The 24923-nt window shown below is 32.8% G+C and overlaps 2 protein-coding genes across 6 annotated transcripts; both read left to right on the top strand.

Annotated features, from left to right (window-relative positions):
* On the top strand, nt 1316-11584 carry LOC109714430 (3-ketoacyl-CoA thiolase 2, peroxisomal-like). The gene is made up of 15 exons (XM_020239059.1): nt 1316-1331; nt 5815-5947; nt 6075-6151; nt 7824-7908; nt 8063-8189; nt 8287-8385; nt 8468-8535; nt 8627-8734; nt 8816-8893; nt 9041-9173; nt 9263-9359; nt 10295-10418; nt 10497-10605; nt 11104-11187; nt 11287-11584. Exons 2-15 carry the CDS (start codon nt 5864-5866, stop codon nt 11394-11396), a joined length of 1383 nt encoding a protein of 460 aa, XP_020094648.1. The 5' UTR covers nt 1316-1331; nt 5815-5863; the 3' UTR covers nt 11397-11584.
* Nucleotides 11622-14850, top strand: LOC109714432 (Werner Syndrome-like exonuclease). Of its 5 annotated transcripts, none has more exons than XM_020239064.1 (7): nt 11622-11700; nt 12111-12323; nt 12682-12852; nt 13380-13510; nt 13627-13788; nt 14154-14264; nt 14399-14831. In XM_020239064.1, exons 2-7 carry the CDS (start codon nt 12146-12148, stop codon nt 14465-14467), a joined length of 822 nt encoding a protein of 273 aa, XP_020094653.1. In that variant the 5' UTR covers nt 11622-11700; nt 12111-12145; the 3' UTR covers nt 14468-14831. The 5 variants fall into 5 exon arrangements, with proteins under 5 accessions (XP_020094653.1, XP_020094652.1, XP_020094650.1 ...); XM_020239063.1 differs by having other exon boundaries at nt 12111-12339; XM_020239061.1 differs by lacking the exon at nt 11622-11700 and having other exon boundaries at nt 11917-12323; nt 14399-14481; nt 14595-14850.

Below are 24923 nucleotides of genomic sequence, written 5' to 3'. Positions count from 1 at the left end.
ATTTTAAATTTAAATATAATCTGTTTTGCAATACGGTGAAGAGGAATAATTGTTTTGGTTTCAGCTTTGGGTTTCGAATTTTTGGTTGAGATATATGAATTTTTTAAAATCAGTTGGGGGCCGGGATCGGGTTCAGAATTTTGGTTTGGTTATTGGGTTCAGATTTTGGGTTTGGTTATCGGGTTCAGATTCGGGTATTTTGCTTTCCAAATAAAGGATCCGTTAGCATGATGAATGATGAAGAAGGATGAAGTAACATAAAGATCTCAAGGGGTGGGTTTTTCATGACCTGTTAATTTGCGCTGTTGGATCAAAGAAGAGGTTTAAATTCGAGTTGTTGTCAGTAAACAACGATCCGATCGAAAGTATTATTAGATAAAGGGTCACTGATTTAATTAGTGGGTCACGTAATCACGACATTATAAATATTAATTATTGGCTTTAATTTTATTATGTTAAAAAATGTGCATATATTATTATTCTAATATACTTAATTATAAAATACCAAGCTTTAGACCAAATTAAGTTAATTTTATGTAGATAATAAGGTTTCAAGTTGCTCTTTTCGTAAGACTACTATGTGTTAATAGGAAATAAAATCACCTAAGTTGATTTTAAACTGTTAAATTTGAATATGGCTTGATGAATAAAATCTAGCCAGTTTGATTAAAACCGGACTGGTTCATTTGTTCGATGGTTGAATCGCCGGTTTGAACGGTTCAAAACGATTATTTGACTTTTTTGGTTCAAAGGATTGAATCGAACTGCGTCCTGATAAGCAGGTCAAACAGGCTCATAATCTGACTTCATCGGGAAGGGTCCACAAATTTTCAAATTGACAAATCTAATGTCTTTTATGCACCAAACATATTAGTAATTTCCATCATTCCATTTCAATTCCCCTTCTTTCTCAATCCTATTCCGGTTTCAATTCCTATTTTAAACCAAATGTACCATAAGGGCCTGATTAGGCCAATCCAAATATGGAGAAACCTATATTTTGTGAATTTTAATTATAAGATTACGATTTTAGTTTTCTAATTTTCTTTCAACGTTTCACCTAGTTGTAGGACGGACAATCTAATTTTATTCTTTGCGAGTCAGCTCGTGTTCGGTTTATTTAATAAACGAGTGAAATACGAGCCGACCTTCCTAGTTGTAGTCCTACAATTTCATCATCGAAGAACTCATATTTCTTTACTAGTTTTATATTTTTATTATTAAAATCCGAAAAAAGAGTTTTCCAAATTTTAAAAGATACAAAGTAAATAACGCCGTTTGCTTCTAAAAATATTCTAGCCTATATATATATATAGAGAGAGAGAGAGAGAGTCCAGCTAAAGTGCCTTTAGAAGCGCTAAACCTTCTTAGTCTTTTGTTTTCGATGATGAAAGTTTTGCATCAAGGATTAGTTCCCTTAGACTCAGTATTTAAAGTATTTAAAATATAAATTTTAAGATTTTTTTTTATATTATTTATCTAGAAATTCTCAAGAACTAAGAAGAGCTAAGAACCAACAGCAGAAAAATAAAAATCCAATGCTACAATTTTAGATTAGAGGATCAGAATTATTAACTGATTGACCTTACTTCAAATAGTATAAAGAATTTTCTAATAAAATTTTACATGAATATTTCAATATCATTAAACTACATTATTTATTTTTTTAATAGTTTAAATATTGTAGATCAAAACTAATAGAATCGATCGTGAATTCAAAAGTCTACCATTAAAAATAATTTATAATATTATTCCTGTGGTTTCATACTTTCTTACTTTAATACTTTGTGATTTAAAGTGTATCTATTTAGTACTCTATAGTTTCATTTTTTTCTTTTTGTCAGCTCCTCCGTTAACATTTCGTTAAATTATATACAAAAAACTTCAGATACTCCACTTAGTTTATCAAATATTTACTACAGTACCTTTTAGTTTTAACTTTGTAACTGATTTAACAAAAAAAAATTAGTGAAAGAAATAATAAAAAGAGAAAAATAAAATTACGGAGTACTAAATCGATACACTTTAAACTATAGAGTACCAAAGTGAAAAAAAACGAAACTATAGTAATGATATTTGAAGTTTTTCCTAAAAATAATTTAGAATTACGAAAATCTTTGTGCTTCTAGAAGCATCCATGTGAAATACGAGGGTTTTCACTTTTTTTATGGACCACTGTGTATGTCAACAACCGTGTGGTCCATGAGATTATTCACTTTCCTCGTGGACCACGTGGGAGCATTCATCGTGGACTCATGACCCGCGATTCTTTGCGATGTGTAACGTTTTTTTTAACTAGTTTTGAATTTGTAAATTTCAAAACAGTTTTATAAATTAAAATTTTAATTTTTTAATTTTCTAAATTTATAAAAAAAAATTTATAAAAAATTAATTTTGAAATCTATTTTTCACCTTGAAAATAGTTTGTGACTTATTACGAAGAACCAAACACCTCCTTATCTAACATTCAAATAATTATCTTTTTTTATTAGTAACACTAACATGAGATGATCAAAAAACTAATTTGATATATTTATATTAATTTAAAGACATTAACTTTGAAAGAATGGGATGTAAAATAAAACGTTTATAAATTTAATGTGCAGATCTCGCTTACTGGATGCAGTGATAATTAACATGAGCCAATTTGATGCGTCTATAAAAGTTTAAGAGATATTAAATTTAGAATAAATTATACATTTGATCCTCAACTATGAGGATAAGTACACTTTGATTATCAAACTTTAATTTGTTAAAATTTTTTGCTCGAATTTTCAAAATTGTTGCAATGAAAGACTAAATGTTAATATATTACTAACGTAGAGATAATGTGGTAGTGTTGTGATTGATGATGTGTCAGTAATTAAAATATTATATATATTTTTATATCAACAATGTATTAAAATTTAGTCAACTAAATTAGATTGTGAGACTTGATTACGACCATTCTTAAAATTCGAGTAAGAAATTATTGTAAATAAAAGTTTGAGGATTAAAGTGCCACGTAACTCGTAGTTAAGGACCAAGTGCGCAATTTAGCCTTAGAAAAGAAATTTTGATAAAAATTCACAAGCTATTTGTAACGATATGACCCGCTAGTAATAATAACTCGTTGGTTCCTATTTTCTAACTATCGTCACATATATAACTCAAGATAACATCACTTGATGTTCATGTTAGTCCATCACACACAAAACCTGAGATTACCAGGCAATGTGAAACCTGTGAAGCCCACCTCAAATTTGTCCAAGATCACATTGCTGGGTGTTCTTGTCAGCCCACCATACACATAACTTAAAATCACCAGACGATATGAAGCTCATCTCACATTTTCGGCCCTAAAGTTCTCGTCAGCTAATCGTACGTACAGCCCAAAATTACTAAGCGATGTTGAGGCCTACCTTATATTTTCGGCTGATAAACTTACTTTGATGTTGACTATAACGATTCGATCCGCTGGTAATAATAATTTTTTGGGCCTTAACCATCGGCCCAAAATATTTAAGCTCAGTTATTATTACAGAGGTTCATGGTTCTTATATTTGAAATCATAATTTATTTTTCATCTGATGTAGAATTATTAAGGTATAATACTGCTACTGCCAAAAAAAAAAAACCTTGTAAAATTTTCATTCAGGAGTGCCTAAACTTTGTTCTTTTCTTAGTCTTCGTTTGTCCTTTCGATTCCAACTTTGACAGGGATGTGCTGAGGAAGGACCAAAGCTTTCAACATAAGACCAATCCTCTTCAAAGGTTGAATTAAAATATTCAAAATATTTAGAAAATAAATTTTTAATCTTTAAATATTATTATTTATCTAGTAATTAAAAAAATGCAAATTAATGTCGAAAATAATATATATATACATATATATATATATATATATATATATATATACTATCCAACTTTATAATGCTTTTGAAACCAAATTATAAAATTTGGAAAGTGTTCACTTTATAAGATTACTTAGAGAGTATTGGTAAGTTTTTCAACAGAATTTTCTTAATAAATTAAAAATACAATAGGATTAGATAAAAACTCAATTTTTTTCAAACTTCAGATACATAAAAATTAAATAATAAATTGAAAGGTTTTTAGTTTCAGGTGTGAAATATTGCATAGTGTATATACAAATCTACTTCTCTACACAATAACTTGGACCGAACCGCTTAAGGGTTTGTTTGATTCACCAAAATTAGAGAGGCATAAAATAATTTTCAGCCATAAATACCCACATTTATTTTTTGGTTCATCGTAACATCATCGAGACTCAAATTTTTTAAAACACTATAATTAATATCAGCCCATCCTAGATCGAAATCAATATTAAGTTATTAATCTATCTCTCGCACTTTTAACTTTTACGTCATTTACTTCATGATAAATAAATAACAGAATTGATGAATGAAACTTTAGCTCTACAAATATACAAGCGAAAAACAAAAAAATTTATAATTTTTACCCGAATTCAAATTTATTCAAAAATACACTTCAATTTGAACTTCACCTCTAATAAAAGAAAGAAGCCCTTCAAAACAAGAAAATTTACTATGTAGTAGCTACACCACATTATCTATATTCAGCTAATTATATTTTTTTTAACAAAAAAATATAGTAAAAATATTTTTTTTTAAATTATGATCAGATCGGAGAAGCCAAATATAATTAATTGGAGACACCATATTAGCTAAATAGCAAATTTTAGACTTTTAGAAACACCTTATCAAAGAACAAGCAGTCACGTGCCATTCGTCAACCGTCACGTGCCGCTCGTCAACATGCGTAGTTGCTCGTGCGTCTCGTGCAAACTGTCGCGTAACTTCTTCGTTCCCATCGAACGACTCGGAAAAAATTCCCTGCACCTTGTGTATAAAGTCCCATTTTGTGGTTTATACACCGCCTCACCAGTTTAAGACCTTGTTTGGATGTACAAATGTCAATGAAATTGAAATCGTATCAAAAACTGAAATTCTAGAATTTTTCGAAACTGAAATCTACAAAAAAATATAAAAAATTGGTAACCGAAATCGAATAATCATATACATTTAAATTCAATAAAATCATGCCAAATGAATAAGATTTAATGCCTAAAATGTCTAAAAATAGTTTAATGGCTGAATATGATATTTTATTCCAAATATTTATTTACACTCCCGATTTTTATTAGATATTTATATTTTTATATAATTACAAGTAAAAAAATTTGATAATGCACGAATAAAAGTACTACTATTCATAAATTTGAAGGTAATTTATTAGAAAAACTTCAAATGCCATCCATATGTGGTTTCGTACTTTTCCGCTTTAGTACTATGTGGTTTAAAGTGTATCACTTTCGTACTCTTTGATTTTATTTTTAGTTTTTTGTTATCCTTTCCACTAATTTTTTTCGTTAAATCAGTGGTAAAGATAAAACTAAAGGATACTAAAATAAATATTGAATACACTATAGGTGAGGTATCTGAAATTTTTTGTACATGATTTAACGAAAAGTTAACGAGGGACAACAAAAAAAAAAAGAAATCATATGGTACTAAATTAATATACTTTAAACTAAGAATACTAAAATAAAAAAGTGCGAAATTATAAGAGTGGTATTTAAAAGTTATCCTAATTTATTTTTATTTATTTAATATTTTAAATTTTTTTAACAAATTAAAGAGATTTGTCAAACAAAATATCCGTTGCATCCAAATATGGGTTCATATATTATGTATGACTACACCGGGTTCAGAGATTAATTTCGCCGAGCACCAACTTTCACATGTAGTGCATTTATATAAGTCCCCGTTACTCTGCTTCTCCCCCAAATAGTAGAGAGAGAGAGATACAGAGAGGGAGAGAGAAATATAGAGAGAGAAACATGGAGAAGGCCATTAACAGGCAAAGGATCCTCCTCCGCCACCTCCAACCATCTCCCTCCTCCGATCCTTCCACAATCCTCTCAGTATCGATCCTCCCTCTTCTTCTTCTTCTTTCTTTCCCTCTCTTTTTCCCCTAATTTTGCGGTTTTTTTGGATTTTTTTCGCTTTAATTTGTGTTATAATTGTCCATTTTGTCCGATTTTTGGCTAGGGTTCGATTTGTTCTGCTGGGGATAGCGCCGCGTATCAGAGGAGCTCGTGCTTCGGCGATGATGTCGTTATTGTGGGGTAAGTAGATATTGTAGAAAAATTAATGTAATGTTCTATTTTATTTGATTGTTATTGTTTCTTAAAGACTTTTCTTGTTTTTTTTTTATTATAGTTTTGGCTAGATTTGGATATGTGAAAAATGTTGCCAATTTTTTTGATTTTTTCTTCGTAATTAATTTATTGTTTTCTCCCTTTTTTTAGTAAGTAGGACAAGGTCAGTAAAATTAAAATTTGGTCGAAGAAGAGTTTAGGTTTAGATAGGAAGATTCTAATTAAGATAGAAATTAATGGCAAATTGTTATGATCCTCTCCGATCCTGATCTTTTGAATTGTTATGAATCGATGAAATATGATCAGGTTTCACATTTTCAAGTCTATCTAAAGATTTTTTGCTAGTTATTTATGCCAAACAATGTATAACAACCATTGTTAGTTTAAGCTACTAGAGTACAACGTTTATTGCATTTATTTGTATATATGTTTTTTATACAACAATCCGCCTCACGGTTGGGCTCAAGACTTTTTGATAGGCCAAATACATGGAATTTGAACTCAGGACATCTTGCTTGATATTATGTTAAAGAATGTGAAACAACCATTGTTCTCCAAAAGTTTAAGCTGCCAGAGAACGATATTTTTAATATTCGTATTCAACAATTTATTCCTGAATTTGGGCGTTGTTGATTTTGTTTTGTGACATTAGTGCCCAGAGCCAAGGTATTTAATAACTTTGCCATCCCATAGACTTACAATATTTGTTGTTTACGGTTGAAAATTTTTATCACTGTTGTATGTTGCAATTATGAGGAGTAATTATGTCTATTTGTACTGTAAGTTGTCCTGACTATGATGAAGTTGTATTGAAAGTTGTGTTTCAGTAGTATTTGTTTTGAAAAGAATTATGGGGGGATTTATGGTACTCTATCATACCTCCTGGCAGCATAAGGACTTTTGATATTGTCGTCGAGAAAGTGGTTTTAAAGAATTATTCTACCGTTTGGTTCGGGGTTAAGGAAAAACTAGTTATTCCAGGGATAGGGTTAAGCTCAGGGTTAAGGTGGGGTTAGAGTATTTTTGTGTTTGGTTGGGGGTTGGAGTTAGTCCAGGATAGTAAAAAATAGTGTTTGGTTGGAGTAAGTGGGATAAGAAGAATAGTTGGTTATTATGAATAGAAAATAGTATTTGGTTGGGGTTTGGTGGGATTAGCTAACTCGGGATAGCCCATTTGAGGTGGGGTTAGCTAACCCCACCCATTTTTGGGGGTGTTTGGGGATAATATGGGGGTTAAGGGGTTATTCCACCCCTTAACCCCCAACCAAACAAAGGCTAGGGCGTGGTTAAGAATGTTGCATTTAAGCTTCCAAGCTAGCAAAAGAATAAAAACCCTTGTTGTCATAAGCTGGTCATCTAATTTCATGATTGAGAATCGTAGCTTTTTAAGTCCAGAATCTGTAAAAATCAATTAGAATTTGGTTGCTGCATAAAACACAGCGTGCCTTTGAAAGGTGATGAGATACCTGCAACCTCTTCTGCTCGGGAGAAAGGGTGCCTTAAAGCCGTAATGACTTAAAAGTTGATTGCTTTTTTTCTTCAACTCAATTCTGATGCCACAAACCTCTCATGTAAAGGCTCAGAAACAAGAAAATACCTGTTATTACATGCACTTATTTTATGCTTTTATATTATTTAGGGCTTGTAGAACTGCAATTTGTAAGTCCAGAAGAGGAGGCTTTAAGGATACACTTCCGGAGGACCTCTTAGCACCTCTTCTTAAGGTATTTTATTTTTCTTTTTGTCTGTTTTTTCCTCCTCTTTCTTTCTGTGCACAGCTTATGACAATAACTCTTGTTAACCAAGTTAGCAATCCTGGTAGGTTAAGTCTTGCTTTATGTCTGATTTATTCTGTGCTTTTCTTTTCATTTACTGAAGGTATTAATTGATAAGACGAAAGTGGACCCAAGTGAAGTTGGTGATATTGTTGTTGGCACTGTCTTAGCTCCAGGATCCCAAAGAGCAATTGAATGCAGGATGGCAGCATTTTATGCTGGTTTTCCTGGTACTCTAATTTACTGCACTCTTTCTTCGAGTGGGTCCATTTAATTTCACTTTTTCACCATGTGACTAATACTAATACTGTCCTTTGTATGGCGCAGACACAGTTCCTCTTAGAACTGTAAATCGACAATGTTCATCTGGGCTTCAGGCAGTCGCAGATGTTGCTGCTGCTATTAGAGCTGGCTTCTACGATATTGGTAAGTTCTCATTCTAGCTCACTTATTCGACTTTAATGTCCCTCTACTGGCTAACCTTACCTTTTTTCTCTTAATAATGCAGGTATTGCTGCTGGGTTGGAATCCATGACTGTAAATTCAGTTAAATATGATTGGAAAATCAATCCCAAAGTAAGTTGATTATGTTTGGTGAAAGTGATAATGTGATATGAATAGTTCTTACTTTCTTCATTAAGATGTATTATCTGATTAAAATCCTCAGATAGAACTTTTCGCTCAAGCCCGTGACTGCCTTCTTCCCATGGGCATTACGTCAGAAAATGTTGCACATCGTTTTGGTGTAACACGACAGGAGCAAGATCAAGCTGCAGTGAGTGTTGTTTTACCTCTTGACATGAGCCTGTTCATATCAATGCTACTCCTTTCATTTGATGTCCTCAATTTCTTTTAGGTTGAATCTCATAGACGGGCAGGAGCAGCAGCGGCTGCTGGCAAATTCAAAGAGGAAATTATTCCGATTGCTACTAAGGTAAAATCATGAAAGCAGGATTTGATATTTTAGATATCCATTTTCTAATACTAAAAGCCTACACAATTGTGCAGAACAAAATTAAGAAAAAAAAACACTAGCATTGTTTCGAGTTCTGAATATTCACACTAGCATTACTTTGTGAAGATTGTAGATCCAAAAACTGGGGAGGAAAAGCAAATTATTGTCTCTGCTGATGATGGAATTCGACCTGATACATCATTGTCTGTCCTCACAAAGCTAAAACCCGCGTTTAGTAAAGATGGCAGCACTACTGCTGGTACTAGCCCTATCATATCGGCAATTGTTTTTTGTGGCCATTTGGATTTTTACACTCTTAACATATGTACTCCATTATTAAATTTTCAGGCAATGCTAGCCAAGTGAGTGATGGTGCCGGAGCTGTTCTCCTCATGAGAAGAGATGTAGCTTTGCAAAAGGGGCTTCCAATACTCGGAATTTTCAGGTTAGATTTTTAATTGATATAAGAATTTTGAATTTTTTATTATATGATTCACCTAAATCTGCCATGTATGACTTTGAACCACTGTTGGTGATTTGCCTTAGCTTTTATGATAATTATTATTTGTTTCTAATCTGAAGGAAGATTTATCATTGTTGCCCAGTGATACCTGGATGGATTGTTGATACAGCTTAGAGAAGCCTCAAACAAAAAAATTGTGTTGTTACTACCCAAATCAAGTGACTAAATTACAAGATAGCAGCCATAACATAATAAGATTTCACATTCGTTAATAGCAAATTTTGATTTGATTATACCAATTACTCCAGCTCAAGTCATAGTCATTCTTAGAGTACATTTTATACCCTATTGTTGAAAATTTGTTGTTTCCTCCTTATTCTCATAATGTGGTTCTCATGAATTGAGTGATGATAGATTGGTGTAAGCAGGTCTGTTTGTTAATGTTTTGCCAAGGCACTGACTCAATTATATGGAAAGTTTATCAGAAGTACCTAAGCAGCTAACTCAGTAGTAGCATCAGAACACCTTATTTCACTATCTATGAGCTGTAATAGTGCCTTAACAGTCTTGATAGGAATGTTCTGAATCTGATTGGGATCATTTTGGAGTTGTTTGATTGATCCAGAGTGGGACTCGGAAATAATGAAGTTTGATGAATTATTATGAAGTTCTATAATTATTATCCCAGTAAGAAACCACTAACCTAATCTATGTATTGCATTCTTATTGCTTTCTTCTTCGTAATAACTGATAAGATACTTGTAAGTTGAGAATCCATTGTAATCAGAACGGTCACCTAACTTTACATATTCCATCTAAAATCTTGAATATTCATTAGTTCAACTTTTATGGTAGTGTAAACTTTTTCATGACTCATGAGACCTGTTCTATAATATACACTTTGGATACTTTTCTAGGAGTTTCGCTGCAGTTGGTGTTGATCCTGCAGTGATGGGTGTTGGCCCTGCTGTTGCAATACCTGCTGCGGTGAAAGCTGCTGGTCTTCAGATTGATGATATTGACCTTTTTGAAATAAATGAGGTAACTAATTCGTCAACTACTTTAAGATTTTTCCTTCTGAACTTTGTAGTAGAGATTATCGTTCATTTTCCTTTGTAGGCTTTTGCCTCCCAATATGTGCACTGCTGCAAAAAGCTGGATCTGGACCCAGAAAAGGTCAACGTTAATGGGGGTGCAATCGCTCTTGGGCATCCACTGGGTGCTACAGGTACTTTTGCTGCCTTATTACTTCTTACTTAGCAGTTATTATTTAGGGTAGTACTATAGCCTTTCGGTAGAAAAATAAATGATTGGTGTTGTTTCCTGACCATACTTACTCTTTGGTATTTTCCATACTCATATTGCTAATATGATAGGGGAACTTTGTTTAATAGCAAGGCTTTGGGAGAGTCATTAACTAAGCTTCTTTTCGTAAAGATCTTGTCTGAGATGATGCAGCCTTCCAAAATTTAATGACTCAAAATCAATTGATTGAAGCTGAAATTTCCATTTATTCTCGAGTCTCATGCTATCAAAAAAAAAGTTGAAAAAGAAATACTGGAGTATATTAGTTGGGTCCTACTTCAAAGTTTCAATATTTCCGAGGCTCTCGCCACTCTATGTTTGATCTGCAATACTATTCCTTTAAATAGTAGCCTTTGAGACCAAATTGCTGTTAGTTTTACTGTTATTTTAAATGGCAAGTTCCTCAATTCCCTGCCGACAGGTGCACGCTGTGTGAGCACTCTTCTAAACGAAATGAAGCGCAGGGGCAAAGACTCTAGGTTTGGAGTGATTTCCATGTGCATAGGTTAGCCTTCTATATATCCTCTCTAACAAATCACACACTTTGTTTTTGTCTATATAATACGTAAGTTAAAGAGACTAATTTCTCCTCATACATCGACAGGCTCGGGGATGGGTGCTGCAGCTGTTTTCGAGCGAGGGGATGCCGTCGATCAGCTCAGCAATGCCAAGAGTATCCAGTCCATCAACTTGCTATCCAAGGATGTTCTGTAAAAGTTCCAATTAGTTCATACAATTCTTGACATATATCTATATATATTCTGAACCAAGTGATTGTCGGTACATAAGTGATTCATCTATCATTCGAATGGTGGATTTCAGTTGAATCCGTATACTATTTGTAAGCTAGTTATTATGTGCTAAAGCTTAGTTGATTTCCTGGTGCAAGGTGACCTCACAAATTTGGGAAGGGGCTATCCTTCTATTGTTAGCTGTTTTGTTTTAGCTTCCTGGGTCCTAATCGCCCGAACTTAACGATGGAAATTTAGTAAAAGGCCCAGTTCAACCTGGTATCATGGTTTGTACTGTAGTTTGCGCGTTTGTGAGTTCAATATTTTTATAAGATTGTTAGTATTATACGTCAATTATTAAAATTTTTATTTAATTATCAAGATTGAGACGGTATAATTTTTTAATTTATTAATGGTGGTGAATGATTCCTAATCTTTTATTAATTGGCTGAAATAAATAAAGTTGGTGAAATAAAATTATTTGGCCAAATTATAAAATTTTGTAAAGATTTATTTATTTTTTTTTTAAAAAAAAGAACAAGAGAGAGAGAGAGAGAGAGAGCGAGAAAGAGGGAAGCGAAACAAAACCCCAATTTAAACCACTCCGTCGTCCCTCTCATGCCTCCTCAAAACCTGTCCCCCACCCATCGTATATTTTTCCTCGCTGTTTCACATTTGCGGGGTTATTTAATTATAGGGAGGGAAAGACACTTCGGGAATCGGGTCACACAGATGGGCTCGGAAGCCGGCGACGCATTCGGCGAGTGGGGCCCGGCGGCGGAGGAGGAGCTCCGCGCCATCGAAGCCGCCTGCGGAGCCACTCCGACCTCCTCCCCTCCCAACTCCCGCCGCCGCCGCCGCCGCCTCCCCTCCGCCTGGTCTCCTCAGCTCTCTCCTCACCCCTGCACCCGTAATGCCTTTCCCCCGTAATGCCTTTCCCCTCCTCTTCCTCTTTCTCTATCCGCTTCTCAGCAGTTTCGCAATGCACCTAGGGTTAGAAATGAAATATTAATCGCTAATTCAAAAAAAAATCTATCAAATATTTAACACCAATTTACATATTGCTCATCTCTTACATTCTGCTTGAACATCAGTGGTGAGCTTGGATATTGCTAGTTCGTTCAGTAAAAATGTCTAGATGTGCGCGGTTCATTTAAGCCAACATATATCGTTCAAACAGGCAGTCTAAATTTCAATATCGTCACAGCCGGAACATCTACCGCTGAATTCTTCTAGTCATGACTGACAATTGACTCTCCCTCGTGCAGTCGAGACTAGGTTACCGGCAATGAAGTTTGGGGGACAAATCGTGTACTGCAGGACTGCTAGTGAAGTAGAGGGCGCTACTGCCGAGCTTTTAGATCAAATCGGTGCTTCCAAGAATACCGGCCACGTCTCCCTTGGTTTTGATATTGAGTGGAGGCCTGTGTTCAGACGAGGTTGGTTTCACATATGTTCATTTATTTAGCGTTTAGCGTAGCTCGTTGCTGTTCACAAACTGATTTTTTATGTTTCTTTGGTATTGAAATTTGAACGGTGGATTAATGCTATGCGAACTACAACTTATTTTCTCTCCAAGTTTTGTTGCAGAGTACAAATTTGTTGAGTCTATGACTAACAACGCGAAATTTAGTCCCGACCAATACGAATATGAAACTGGAAAGTCTTTTAAGTTTCGGTCAACACTGACATGAACTATGAGCAACTAAACCATCTTTCTTCTGGTTACAATTTGCACGAGACTATGTTCTAAATGTCATGGAGATATGATTTCTTTATGCCCTTTTCCTTCATTTTGGGTGGTTTTCAAGCCTAAACCACTAGAAATGTGTAAGTTTAAACTCTACGAACACTTCAAAGTTTCATAATATAGGATTTCCCATTATTGATTTTCTTATAAAAAGGAAGTTTCACGAACTACCATGCATGCGATTTCAACTAAGCATTGCTATTGCGGAATCTACAGGAGAATCACCAAGGAAAGCTGCAGTAATGCAGATATGCATGGACAATACTCGCTGTTATGTCATGCACATATTTCATTCTGGAATCCCCCCTATATTGAAGTCTCTTTTGGAGGACAATTCATCTGTCAAAGTACGTATATTACATAATGTCATGTGATTCTTTTCATCTTGCTAGCTAGCTTGTTTACTCGATTAAATATTTGTATGTTCTCGTTATTAACATTCTTATATTTTGATTGCTTGCAGGTTGGAATAGCTATTGCTAATGATGCTCGGAAAATTTCAAACGATTATAATGTTTGCGTTCGACCGGTAGAGGACTTGTCAGGTCTCGCAAATCTCAAGCTCGGGGGACCCCCGAGGAAATGGAGCCTATGTTCCTTAACCGAAATGGTTACATGCAAAAAGGTTCTACTAATTACGCGGCTATTTTCCAGTTAACTAGTTCAGCAGCTTTAAGAACGTGCAGTTGAAAACACATTTTGGCTAAGCACACGTCTTACACGATGCTGCCAATATTGGCGGAACTTAATGTTAACTGGAATCTGAGAGAGCATTAATAAAAGATCGGAAAATTGGTAGTTTTTATATGTCAACGAATTAACATCGAAAGGATCTGTGAAAAGAGTACGAAGAAGCCATTATACAAACGGTCTTTATGATAACATTTCATCATTCATTCATGTATTTTTAGAGGCTGAACACAAGTTGAAATGCTTCGCTCAATCGCTAAAGAAGCAACCATATCTAATGGTCAACTTTTGCTTGTGTAGTTGGAGAAGCCCAGCAAAATAAGAATGGGAAACTGGGAAGCCGATATACTCTCGAGAGAGAAACTCGAATATGCCGCCACAGATGCCTTTGCCTCTTGGTACCTGTATGAGGTAAAATTAGCTAATAAAGAAAATTGTGCTCTTCTTTTATTTTATCACAATCAGCTTTCTCTATTCCATAAAAAGAAAAAAAAAAACAGAGAATTTCTTTCCCGAAGGCTAAGTTTGAGTATTTTCGTGATCAGGTGCTGAAAGGTTTTCCGGATGCAAATGCTGAAACTGATGAAGCGGCGAAAGCAAATGGCATATCATAAAACCCATATTCAGTGTATGTGGCATTCTGATCAGAACAGCGTGTCGCAAATGGTTTAGTGATCATTATGCTGCTTCTTCTTATATAATAATGCTGTGAATTGATGGCCAAATATTTTTCATCAGCAGTACAATGTCTTCATCTGGTGCCGTAGAAGGTGAAGATCTTCCATATTTAAAGAAAAGAGTAAAGGTATTGCTGAATTAACATTGCTGAGTGTTTGTACTCTAAAATTCGGCCTATTTGCACCATGTATGCAGCGAAAATGAGTGTGGCATGTAAGAAAGCAGTAAATTATTTACCGTCTAATAAACATGGCAAACGGTTCCCCGCTTTTAAATTGGAATTGTTGTTAATTTTATGAAGACGGTGATTGGATGACCACTTACTGGAAGTTTGTGTTTTATTTACCACCTTCTTTTAGCGAAATTCATCTACAATTTTTCTTTTCACGTCCAAAATAGGAATAGGAGAACAGCTATGCAGTAAACATTCATCACATTTAAAAGCAGTGAATGATTTACTGTTTTAGTCATTCAACACTTTTTGACTAGCTTATTTTTTTTTAAATTTTTTCTCAAATATTATGTAATCGCACAATCACAATAATAAATATTTGCATGAACTCGAAACGAACTTCAATTACTCGTTAGCATCACAAATACATTAAATGAATATCAAGATTGAAAAATACAAATGTATATCAAATCCTCCTTACTGTGCTCCTACCATGTCCTCATCCTCCACCGCGTCCTCACTCTAGCACATCATTTTTCATGTTAAAGCACATAAAATCAATACCATGTGTCTGGTCAATATGCTCGATGGAGGTGCACTGGACAATTGGTTGTGACTCATGTGGTTCAACAAGTTGGGTGGAAACTAGCTCTTGTTGTCGAGGATGAAAAAACATAAGAGCTCATCAGCGTGAGAAAATCCGTTATATATATATTGTCGCTGGCGTCCATATAGAATACAATTTGCCTAAACATCCTCAATATGCGCGAGACCAAAAGCGAAAGTGGAGGGAATATCAAACTGAGGGGGCGAAAGTGGACGGAATCTGGATGGAAGGACCCAAGCACACGAAATATCGTATGTGCGCAAATGTGGAGGCAAAAAGCAGAGAAGACATTTCTGGTTGTTCTGATATTAGTAAGATCGGTAGTCTCTCTAACACACTTTCAAGATCTTATGAGACGTGCTAGAGCCTTGTCATGATAGAATTCAAACAGTAAGCCACACAAGCGCGGGTTGGAAAGATGCAAACCCGCGCCTGTAATTTTTATTAAGCGATAAGCGGTTTACTGCCTTCTTTCAAATCCGCGCTTGTGTCGCGTATATGTGGCGCAAATAGGTCTAATTTTACAAATAAGAATTTCCGCGCTTGTGTCGCGTATATGTGGCGCAAATAGGTCTAATTTTACAAATAAGAATTGCGAAAGGACTATGTTTGCAATTAAAATCTTTACTGGCTTACTTTCCAAAAAGATTTCTATGCATCTTCTTTTGTATTTTTTTTCCCCTCATATTTATTTCCCTTAACAGTGCTGGAGAGTATATTCTAATTTGGCTGTGGAGTTTTTATCATAATAAACACTACCTTAAAAAATTCAAGAAACATTGCACTGCCAAATCTCTTTATGAACAACAATAATTAATAAATGAAAAGATGCTATGAAAATATAATATTTAATGAAAAATATATTGCAAGCCCCACATACATCTACTGAAAAATAGAATAGTAGGCTCCAGCTGCGATAAATAGAACATCAGACTCCACAACCCGCGGGATGCATAGAGCGCTCAGAGCCTCTAAGGATTTCCAATTCATAAGTTTATAAATTGTGCTGCGCTAGCCGCTTTTTATATTAGAGCCGTTGTTGTTTGGAATTTAAAAGCTAATTTAAATTTTCTCCCATAGGAAAAGCTCATGCTGACTTGTCTGTATAGCAAAGTTGTTCTGAAAATCAGGGCAAACAAGCTTGAAGTTATATGTTCATAAATGAATTTAGCTCTGATATTTTAACTAATAATAGTTGGTAGTGATCCTAAACCATTCTCATGATAAAGCGTATTAATGTTGTATACTTGTATCCATTGATAACCCAATTGGAAATATTCCAATTTGAGGTCCTTCAACAAGTTATTTTTTGCTCTCACCATTGACTCTCTTTTAACTCTTTTTCCCATAAATCCCAAAAGGATAAGGTTGCTTAAGATTTGGAACTTCTATAAAGCTTCATTTTGACCACATAAAATAAAATAAAATAAATTTGTTTTTTTTTTTTTTTTAAATTGTGAACTATTACACCACCAATAGAGGTGTTTAGCATCACAACATATGCACTCATTCAAGTCCATTTCTCCACGTTCCACCACATGAGAAGGGTAACATGGACTCATCTCCATCCTTAGCCACTTACCTCACATGCTACCACCTCTCTCTCTCTCTCTCTCTCTCTCTCTCTCTCTCTCTCTCTCTCTCTCACACACACACACACACACACACACACACACACACACATGTTTTGCATTACATGCGGGCTTATGAATTTTTCACTTAGGCATTTTGACCAAAAAAATACTTGGTCAACATGGATAACATGGCTTAGAATCTGAAGTGTTTTTTTCTCCTTTTTTTTTTTGTGTGTGTGGAGTGAGAGAGAGAGAAAAAGATAGTAAGCTGCATGCTTAGTTCATTTTTTTAGAAATGAACTCGGCTGAAAATATAAAGCAGCTAAGTTTCAAACTTAAAATCTCGAATACTAATTATCAATTGCTGAAACAACTGCTGTAGAATCTTAATTCTTAGACATTTGCTACGTGGTTTGGATTTGGATCAAATAATGGAAGACAAGTTGACAAATATATTCTATCATTTTCTCGTCCATTTGTTGAATATAAAATATTAAGATACTATAATCGGACAAGCTTTTACAATAAATAATTAGTTATTTCAACTTCCGTTAGATTCCTATTCTGTTGGATTTTATTGGATTTTTAGTGATTTAAAACTTGTTAGGCCTCTTGCACAGTCCAATACTTAATGGGTCTTGCCTGGAAGCCTAACTATTATTATTATTATTTTTTTTTTGAGAGAGATAGGTAGCACGCTACCCGCTTCATTTATTTCATTTAGAAATAAATTTAGCTGGAAATGTGAATCAACTAGGATTCAAACCTGGGTCTCGGGTATCAACCACCAAGCCCTTTGCCACTTGCTTTAGGGACGGTTGGTCTAACTAAAATTTTCATATGTGAAATTTAGTCCTATATTGAAAACTGAAAAGGTGTTGTTGGTATTTATATATTTTTTTATTCTCAAGTTAGTTACTTGGTAGAAAATGAAAGTTATGTTCTCATTTAAATACACGCACAACATGGTGGGCGGCGGCGCGCATGCGACCACACATTCAGTTTATTTTATTTTATTTTTATTTTTGATTTTATCTTTATTATAATCCTAATCTGTATTCTCTATAATCTTAGACTTAATTTAAGATAATCAAAACTTCCAAGAAGATACAATTAAACAAGAGCATTGATATTTGAAAGGACTAATTAAAAAAAGGGAAAAATAGGATGTACAACTTCATTAGAGGATAGTTCTCTTTTAATAGGCACGTTGTGAAGTACTTTGAAAAGAGAAAATTAAGTCACATGGTAATGAGTTATAGGTTAAATAGGAGTAAAATAAATTATGTACTGCAAAAAAATAAATAATCTAGTTTATAACTTATCTAAACGAAGAATCATTTTGAATCAGCTATTCAATCTGTTAAAATTTTGATTTTACTACAGCTTGTTTGGTCCGAATCAGTCAGCAGTACTTTAATTTCAAAATTTAAACTAATTACCTACTTTAATAAATTTATATTTTATTTTTTTTATCAAAGAGAAAACTATCTTTTTCTTTCGAATAAATTTGAAGTTGTCCATTCATTTGACTTGTTTACAAAAGAAAGAAAATGTGAAGAGGGAAAATAAGCCAACTAATTCTTTTTTCAAGAAGTTTTGTAGCTTAGATAGGAGACAAAAATGGCAATTTTCAAATTATATACAGTATAATCACCAAACATATTGAAAAATATCTTTTTTTTTCTTTTTCCTGCTATTCAACTGTCACTATTCCAATTCATTAAAACATAATTGTACTTGCTACAATACATAACAGTCCCCAATTAGGGGAAGAGAAAATGAACCAGATCTTGTATGAAAACATAAATTCATAAACTACTTTAAAGTAACAGTTACCATGCACTAGGTCTTTTTTTTTTGGGTGTGGCAGAGCTAGAAAATGCTTTATAAGATTAAGAGACAGTGGAGTTTCCAATTAGGGGAAGAGAAAATGAACCAGATCTTGTATAAAAACCCACAATTTATATGCAACTTTAGAGTAGCAGATATCTTACACAATGTTTTTTTTTTTTTTTTTTTGGGTTCTGTGTGACAGAGCTAGAAAGTATTTTTTTTAAGAGAAAAGTAGCATGCTACCACTTCATTCAATAGGAAGATGAATTAAGCAACAATTTGAAGCAACCTGGCTTCGAAACGAAAAAAAAAAAAAGAAGAAGAAGAAGAAACTATCTAGCTGCAATGCTCCTCCCAAAGAGTCCTACANTTCCATCACTATTTCATCTATATTTATATTTTATACCAAAAATATCCTTTAAAATAATAGAAATATATTAAAAAAATATTTTTTTATAAAACAAGTTAGGGCAATTTGATCGTTTCGTCATCTCAATTAATGCCTTAGCCCCTAAAATATTTTTAGAATTTTAAGATGACAAAATGTACATTTTTTTAAGGTCGCAAGAAAAAAAAAATTAAATATTTACAAAAAGGTTTTCTGTATTTTAGCCTTATTTTTAATATTCCATTACCATTTTATGTTACAGATTGGAGGAGAAACTTGAATCTTCTAGTAAAGAGTCTTCTATCTTTCCCAAGCCCCAAACTCCAAAAATATTGTACTCCATTTGCTCTAAATAATATAATTTTTTTATTTTCTCAGTAGTATATTTCTCTTTCTTGCACTTAGTCTTCAAGAAAGAGTAGATTACTGCTAGCAAATTCAAGGCAGGCTTACTCTATCTTCGCAAGAAACATGGGCGCCGCACAGACTTTGGGAGCAAGATCAATTTATCCATAACAAAGAGCTGAGTTCAAGTTACGCCAAGCTTGTCACATTATTGACTTTTTTCCATTTATTTCAGGTTGCGTCAAGGGCCTAGCAAAAAATTTTAAATCTGGACATGCGAGAGTATTAAATATAAAAATATTTAACAATTATTCTCTAATTGCTTAAACTTTATTAGAGAATAACAATTGTTTCACATTATTTAACTCAAGATTAAATATAATTAGCATATCATGTGATGTCTTAGGAAAATGGGTTCATCAGAGAAAAGAAATAGCAGTTCTTAGCATAATATTTATGCTAAAAACTGCTCAAAATTAAAATTAAAATTAAAATTAAAAACAGCCACCACATGCCACTACTTCTCCCTCCCCACATCTAACTTAGATTCTTCACAATCTCTTCCCCAGGAAACATATTTTAATGCCACCAAATGAGAAACAGAAAAGAAAAAAAAGAAAAAAAAATTGTGTCAGATTAATTTTCAGTATAATATCAAAACCATCATTAAAAAATGCCTTTTGAGATGCTTAGGGGCCATTATTATTGGTATAATTTGTGTCACATGGTAGTTAATTAACGGTTACTTACCAACCAATTAATGGAGAGGAGTTTGGCAGTTGGGAATCAAGAGTGGTCAAATAAGGGCCTTAAAGGGGGAATGTAGTCATGGAGATGTGGTCATCCACATTCATCCACATGTGTTTGATGTGTGTTTGGTGGAGGGGTTTTGTGAATGTGAATGTGAATGTGAATGTGAATGTGCCCCTCCCAATAGGATGAGGAAGAGAAGGGGGTTTGAATTAGGATGGGAATCTTTAGTTGGGAATATGGAGTTGTAAAAGATATTCTTTTTAATTCCACACAATATCTTGTTTACATATCGAAATAAGTTATTTTGTGATAATTTACGCACAATGCCTAAGATTTTATTTAGATGCCAAAATAAGATATCTATATCCTACCTGAATCTGAACAAAAACCGAACTAGTTTTATATTATATAATATATAAAAATTTGAATTTGTATTTTAAGAATGTAGATTTGAATATGATTACGTTTGAAATTTGGTAAAGAGCATAATTTTTTTAGATTCGGATTTTGATCCGTTTTGCAAGTTTGATTTTTTATGCATTTTCAAAATCCGACGGTTTTGATTTTGGATTCGAGTTTTAATTTCTGTAGTCGGGTTCAGATTTGAATTTTTTAAAACCGTCCGAATCCGATCCGTTGGCATCCCTAGATCAGATAGAGACCCTTTATCCAAGAAATTCTAATATGATCTCCATAATATCTAAATTAATTTCCGCCAATTCTAATCAAGCCAAGCAAATAATCTAAAACTCCAATGGTATTTTGTTATCATCAAATAGAACCCATCATCTAAGAAGCCTTTTTTTTTGTTTTGTTTTGTTTTGTTTTTTATGTGTGTATAATTTTTTTCATTCTCATTTGTATTAAAAATAATAAAATAAATAGAAAACTACAGTTGTAAAGCTATTGAGTTTCTATCAAACAAATAATGGTGGGATATTTATATAGAACTAAGCTGGAATACTATCAATAGCACCAAGCTATTGGTGCTATTATTTTTTAGCCCTTGTATGGAGAAATGTGTGGTTAGGATGATATGGGCCTCCTGTGGTAGAGTGGGTGGTTGGTTCAATAGTAAAATTTAACGAGTAAAAATAATTAAAGGATTAAATCTAACGGTGGAAAACTCGATAGCACCAAACCCTTGGTGCTATCGATAATATTCCAACCAGACACTCTCTCTCTCTCTCTCTCTCTCTATATATATATAATATCAAACAAATAGTGGTGGGATATATATATAATATATATATAATATATTATATAATATATATAGAATTAGGCTACTATACTCTCTATAGTACCAAGCTCGGTACTATATGTTTGTTTTCGCATCTAGGACGTTCAAATCAACAATCCACACCTTAATATGATCTAGGTATATGAATTCTTAGGAATAAAATTTTAGTATTTTTCGATATCGTTTACTTAGTAAATAAATTATATCAAAATGGACGGTGGAAATTGAATAATCTTTAATTTGAGTATATGACTTTTAAATTCAAGATCAGAATGTTAACCTTAATCTATATAGTTTAAGTATTTCTATCAAATTTGAAGAAATTAGATTCTTTTACACCGTAAACTCCAACTCGTCATAATAGCCATTGAAAATTGACAATTTTGAAATAGTTTGATCATAAAAGTAAACTATGTCGAAAAAATATAAAATTTTTTTATTCTATAAACTTTAAATACCCTAGATCAGTTTTAACGTGTGGATCGTTAATTTGACCGCCCTAAAGATCGAAAACCGACACTATATACCGAGCTCGTACTATATGATGTATAGTAGCCAAGCTATATATATATATATATATATAGTATATATATATAATATGAGTTGGACTGGGCTACTATTAGTAGCAAAATTCCATTGTTGCTACCAGTTTTTTAGCCTTTGGATCAACTCTTTTCATTATTTCTAATCATTGGATTAAATACTATAACCCAGTGGGGACCACTCAACCCTAGGGGAACCACTCAACTCTAACCGACTAATATCATCCTGATCCTACAATTTTTCATCCAAGGGTTAAAAACTTGATAGCAAAAAGAACGTTTTACTATTAATAGTATTCCAGCCTAATTCTATATATATATATATATAGAACTACTATACATAAGTTTCAGTTCATTTGAAAATTACTTTTAACCGGAGAATCACTTACAGACAGAAAAACAAATCCTAAATATATGCCAAAACTCGAATTTGTGTAGCTCACAATAGTTCACAATATAGTGAAAATATTTTTCTCAAAATTGTCATATATTAATGGAAAAACTTCAAAAACCCCTATGTGGTTTCACACTTTTTTATTTTAGTACCCTGTGGTTTAAAGTGTATCAAGTTAGTACCCTATAGTTTTTTAAATCACAGGGTACTAAAGTGATAAAGTGTGAAACCACAGGGTACTAAAGTGATAAAGTGCAAAACCACAGGGTACTAACTTGATACACTTTAAACCATAGGATACTAAAGTGATAAAGTGAGAAACCACAGGGTACTAACTTGATACAATTTAAACCATAGAGTACTAAAGTGAAAAAATTGAAACCGCAAGGGGGGATTTTGAGGTTTTCCCTGTATTAATTGATTGGTATACATAACTTTGTGATGTAATTAAGAGGCCGTTTGTTTAAAATGAAAGTGGAGAGAAGAGAAATTATTTTCGGCAATAAACGGTCATTTATGTTTCTTGGTCCATTGTAATAAAGATATAGTCGAAATTTGAGTTACCTAAAATACTGTAATTTATTTTGCCACATCCTGAGCCGAAGTCAATTATGATGAAGAAAGATGAAGGTAAAAATAATAAAACAATACAATAAATAATGCTAGCTAGATAAATAAATTTAACTGTGGTATTAATTATTTTTTTATTCAGTTTACATTTTTAAAATGTCATAAAAATTGATTAGTTAAATTTTTAGAATTTTTATTTAGTTTGTATATTTAAAATATTATTAAAACTAACGAGTATTAATATTTCTTTTACTCAATAATTTTATTGTTATATATTATAATTTATGTAAAAAATTAATTTATCTGTTTTAGATTATAATTTTTAATTATATAGAAATACAATTATATTATTTATTTATATATTATATAATAATTTATTATCTATGAAAGTATTTATTATATATTTATAATTTTTTTGTTACGCTAATCTCTTTTTGCCAAAAAAAAAAACAGCAGAAATAAATAAATTTTACTTTAATAACTATAAAAATAAACAATAGAAAAAAATAATATTTACCTAAATTTTATTTCAAATTAAAATTTATTTTAATATAATTTACTTTCGGTAAAATAAACAACCCTTCTTTTACTCATTCTAAAATGAAAAATTGCCCTTTTTTCAGATACTCAGGGAGAAGTTTGTAGGATAGGGAACTCTCTGACCTATGCGAAAAGTTTTTGAAAATGAATAATATAGATTTGATATAAACATAGCTCAGATTCTATAACGGTGATCATGAAGATCAAGTAATTTATAAGATATTAATGAATGTTCTTCTGTCGCCCTAGTTAACGATATATTATTATTACTATTCTTTTGCCTTTTCTTATTCTTCTAAAGATTTAATTATTTTATGTCTGTAGCTAAGTTTATTTTTATTCACGAATGAACACTACAACAGAATTAGGTTATAGGAACATATGTTAGTGACACTTTTGAGTAAGTGTCTCGTTTATCCTAAAACTTTAAAAAACATCTACTAATGCCTAAATATAAAGCCCAATCCAACCAAAAATAAAAGATTACTCTACTCAACCCACCACACCCAGTCCATTTGGTCCGATTACAAACAGAAAAGAAAAAAAAAAAAATCAATTACCATCTTTTCTTCTCTCTTCACTCAATCCACTGAAATTCTAGACGAAGAGCCTTTTCTGTCGTCCTCCTCCGCCACCGCAGCCAACAAGATAGAGTTTCGGCGGTTACTAAATGCTTAAATAAGTGTTGGTAAATTAGCAGCACTCTTTTAGGTTATAGCGATACTTTTTAACTGTCACTATATACCTAGCGACCCCACATATAGCAACACTTTTTAAAAGTGTCGGTAATTTTAGCTAGCAGTACTTTTTTGACATGTACCTACATTTAAAAGTGTCGTTATAGACCGTTTTTGTTGTAGTGGAAATGACTAGCGTGTTACATTATTTTCGAAAAAAAAAATATTTGTTATTAATTTTTTAATAATTTGTATGATGACGTGACATTCTCATCGGGAATGTAAAAAGTAAATAATTATTTTACAATTGCAAACTGTAAAGCTTAATAATTAATTAATTTATCTTTGTATATGCGCCGCTTAGTGGACACCTGTCATTTTCTAAAGATGGGGTTCATGCATCAACTTTTTCCATGCCCACATATTTAATTTATTTTAATTTAATTTATCACAACATTGTTATTTGTAGCACCACCTAAATTAGTAATAATATTTATATATATATTCTCGATTGCCACAACCAAAGTTGTGGCCTTTTGGATTTCCACACTACAATATAATTATAGCCTTTTAGAGCTAATTTTATCTTAATTATTATGGATAATGATATTATGATACACCTATTAATAAGCCCTATAATACTTAAAAATAACAAATTATAAGATGAATAATATTTTATTTTTAAATTTTAATTTACTATTTTTTTATGTGCAACTTTATTATCGTAATATATCGCTGGTGTGACAATAATTTA

This window comes from Ananas comosus, linkage group 8 (genome assembly GCF_001540865.1).
Source record: "Ananas comosus cultivar F153 linkage group 8, ASM154086v1, whole genome shotgun sequence".
Taxonomy (NCBI): domain Eukaryota; kingdom Viridiplantae; phylum Streptophyta; class Magnoliopsida; order Poales; family Bromeliaceae; genus Ananas; species Ananas comosus.
Note: the sequence above shows the minus strand (reverse complement) of the source record. Positions and strands in the feature narration are given on the sequence as shown.

Bases quoted from the DNA above. Each gene is read 5' to 3' on its own strand.
- LOC109714430 (XM_020239059.1), top strand. From the start codon at position 5,864: ATGGAGAAGGCCATTAACAGGCAAAGGATCCTCCTCCGCCACCTCCAA. The intron at 10,606-11,103 runs GTACTTTTGCTG...CCCTGCCGACAG, and splicing joins GCATCCACTGGGTGCTACAG to GTGCACGCTGTGTGAGCACT. The intron at 11,188-11,286 runs GTTAGCCTTCTA...ATACATCGACAG, and splicing joins AGTGATTTCCATGTGCATAG to GCTCGGGGATGGGTGCTGCA.
- LOC109714432 (XM_020239061.1), top strand. From the start codon at position 12,032: ATGCCTCCTCAAAACCTGTCCCCCACCCATCGTATATTTTTCCTCGCT. The intron at 13,511-13,626 runs GTACGTATATTA...GATTGCTTGCAG, and splicing joins AGGACAATTCATCTGTCAAA to GTTGGAATAGCTATTGCTAA. The intron at 14,265-14,398 runs GTAAAATTAGCT...TTTCGTGATCAG, and splicing joins CCTCTTGGTACCTGTATGAG to GTGCTGAAAGGTTTTCCGGA.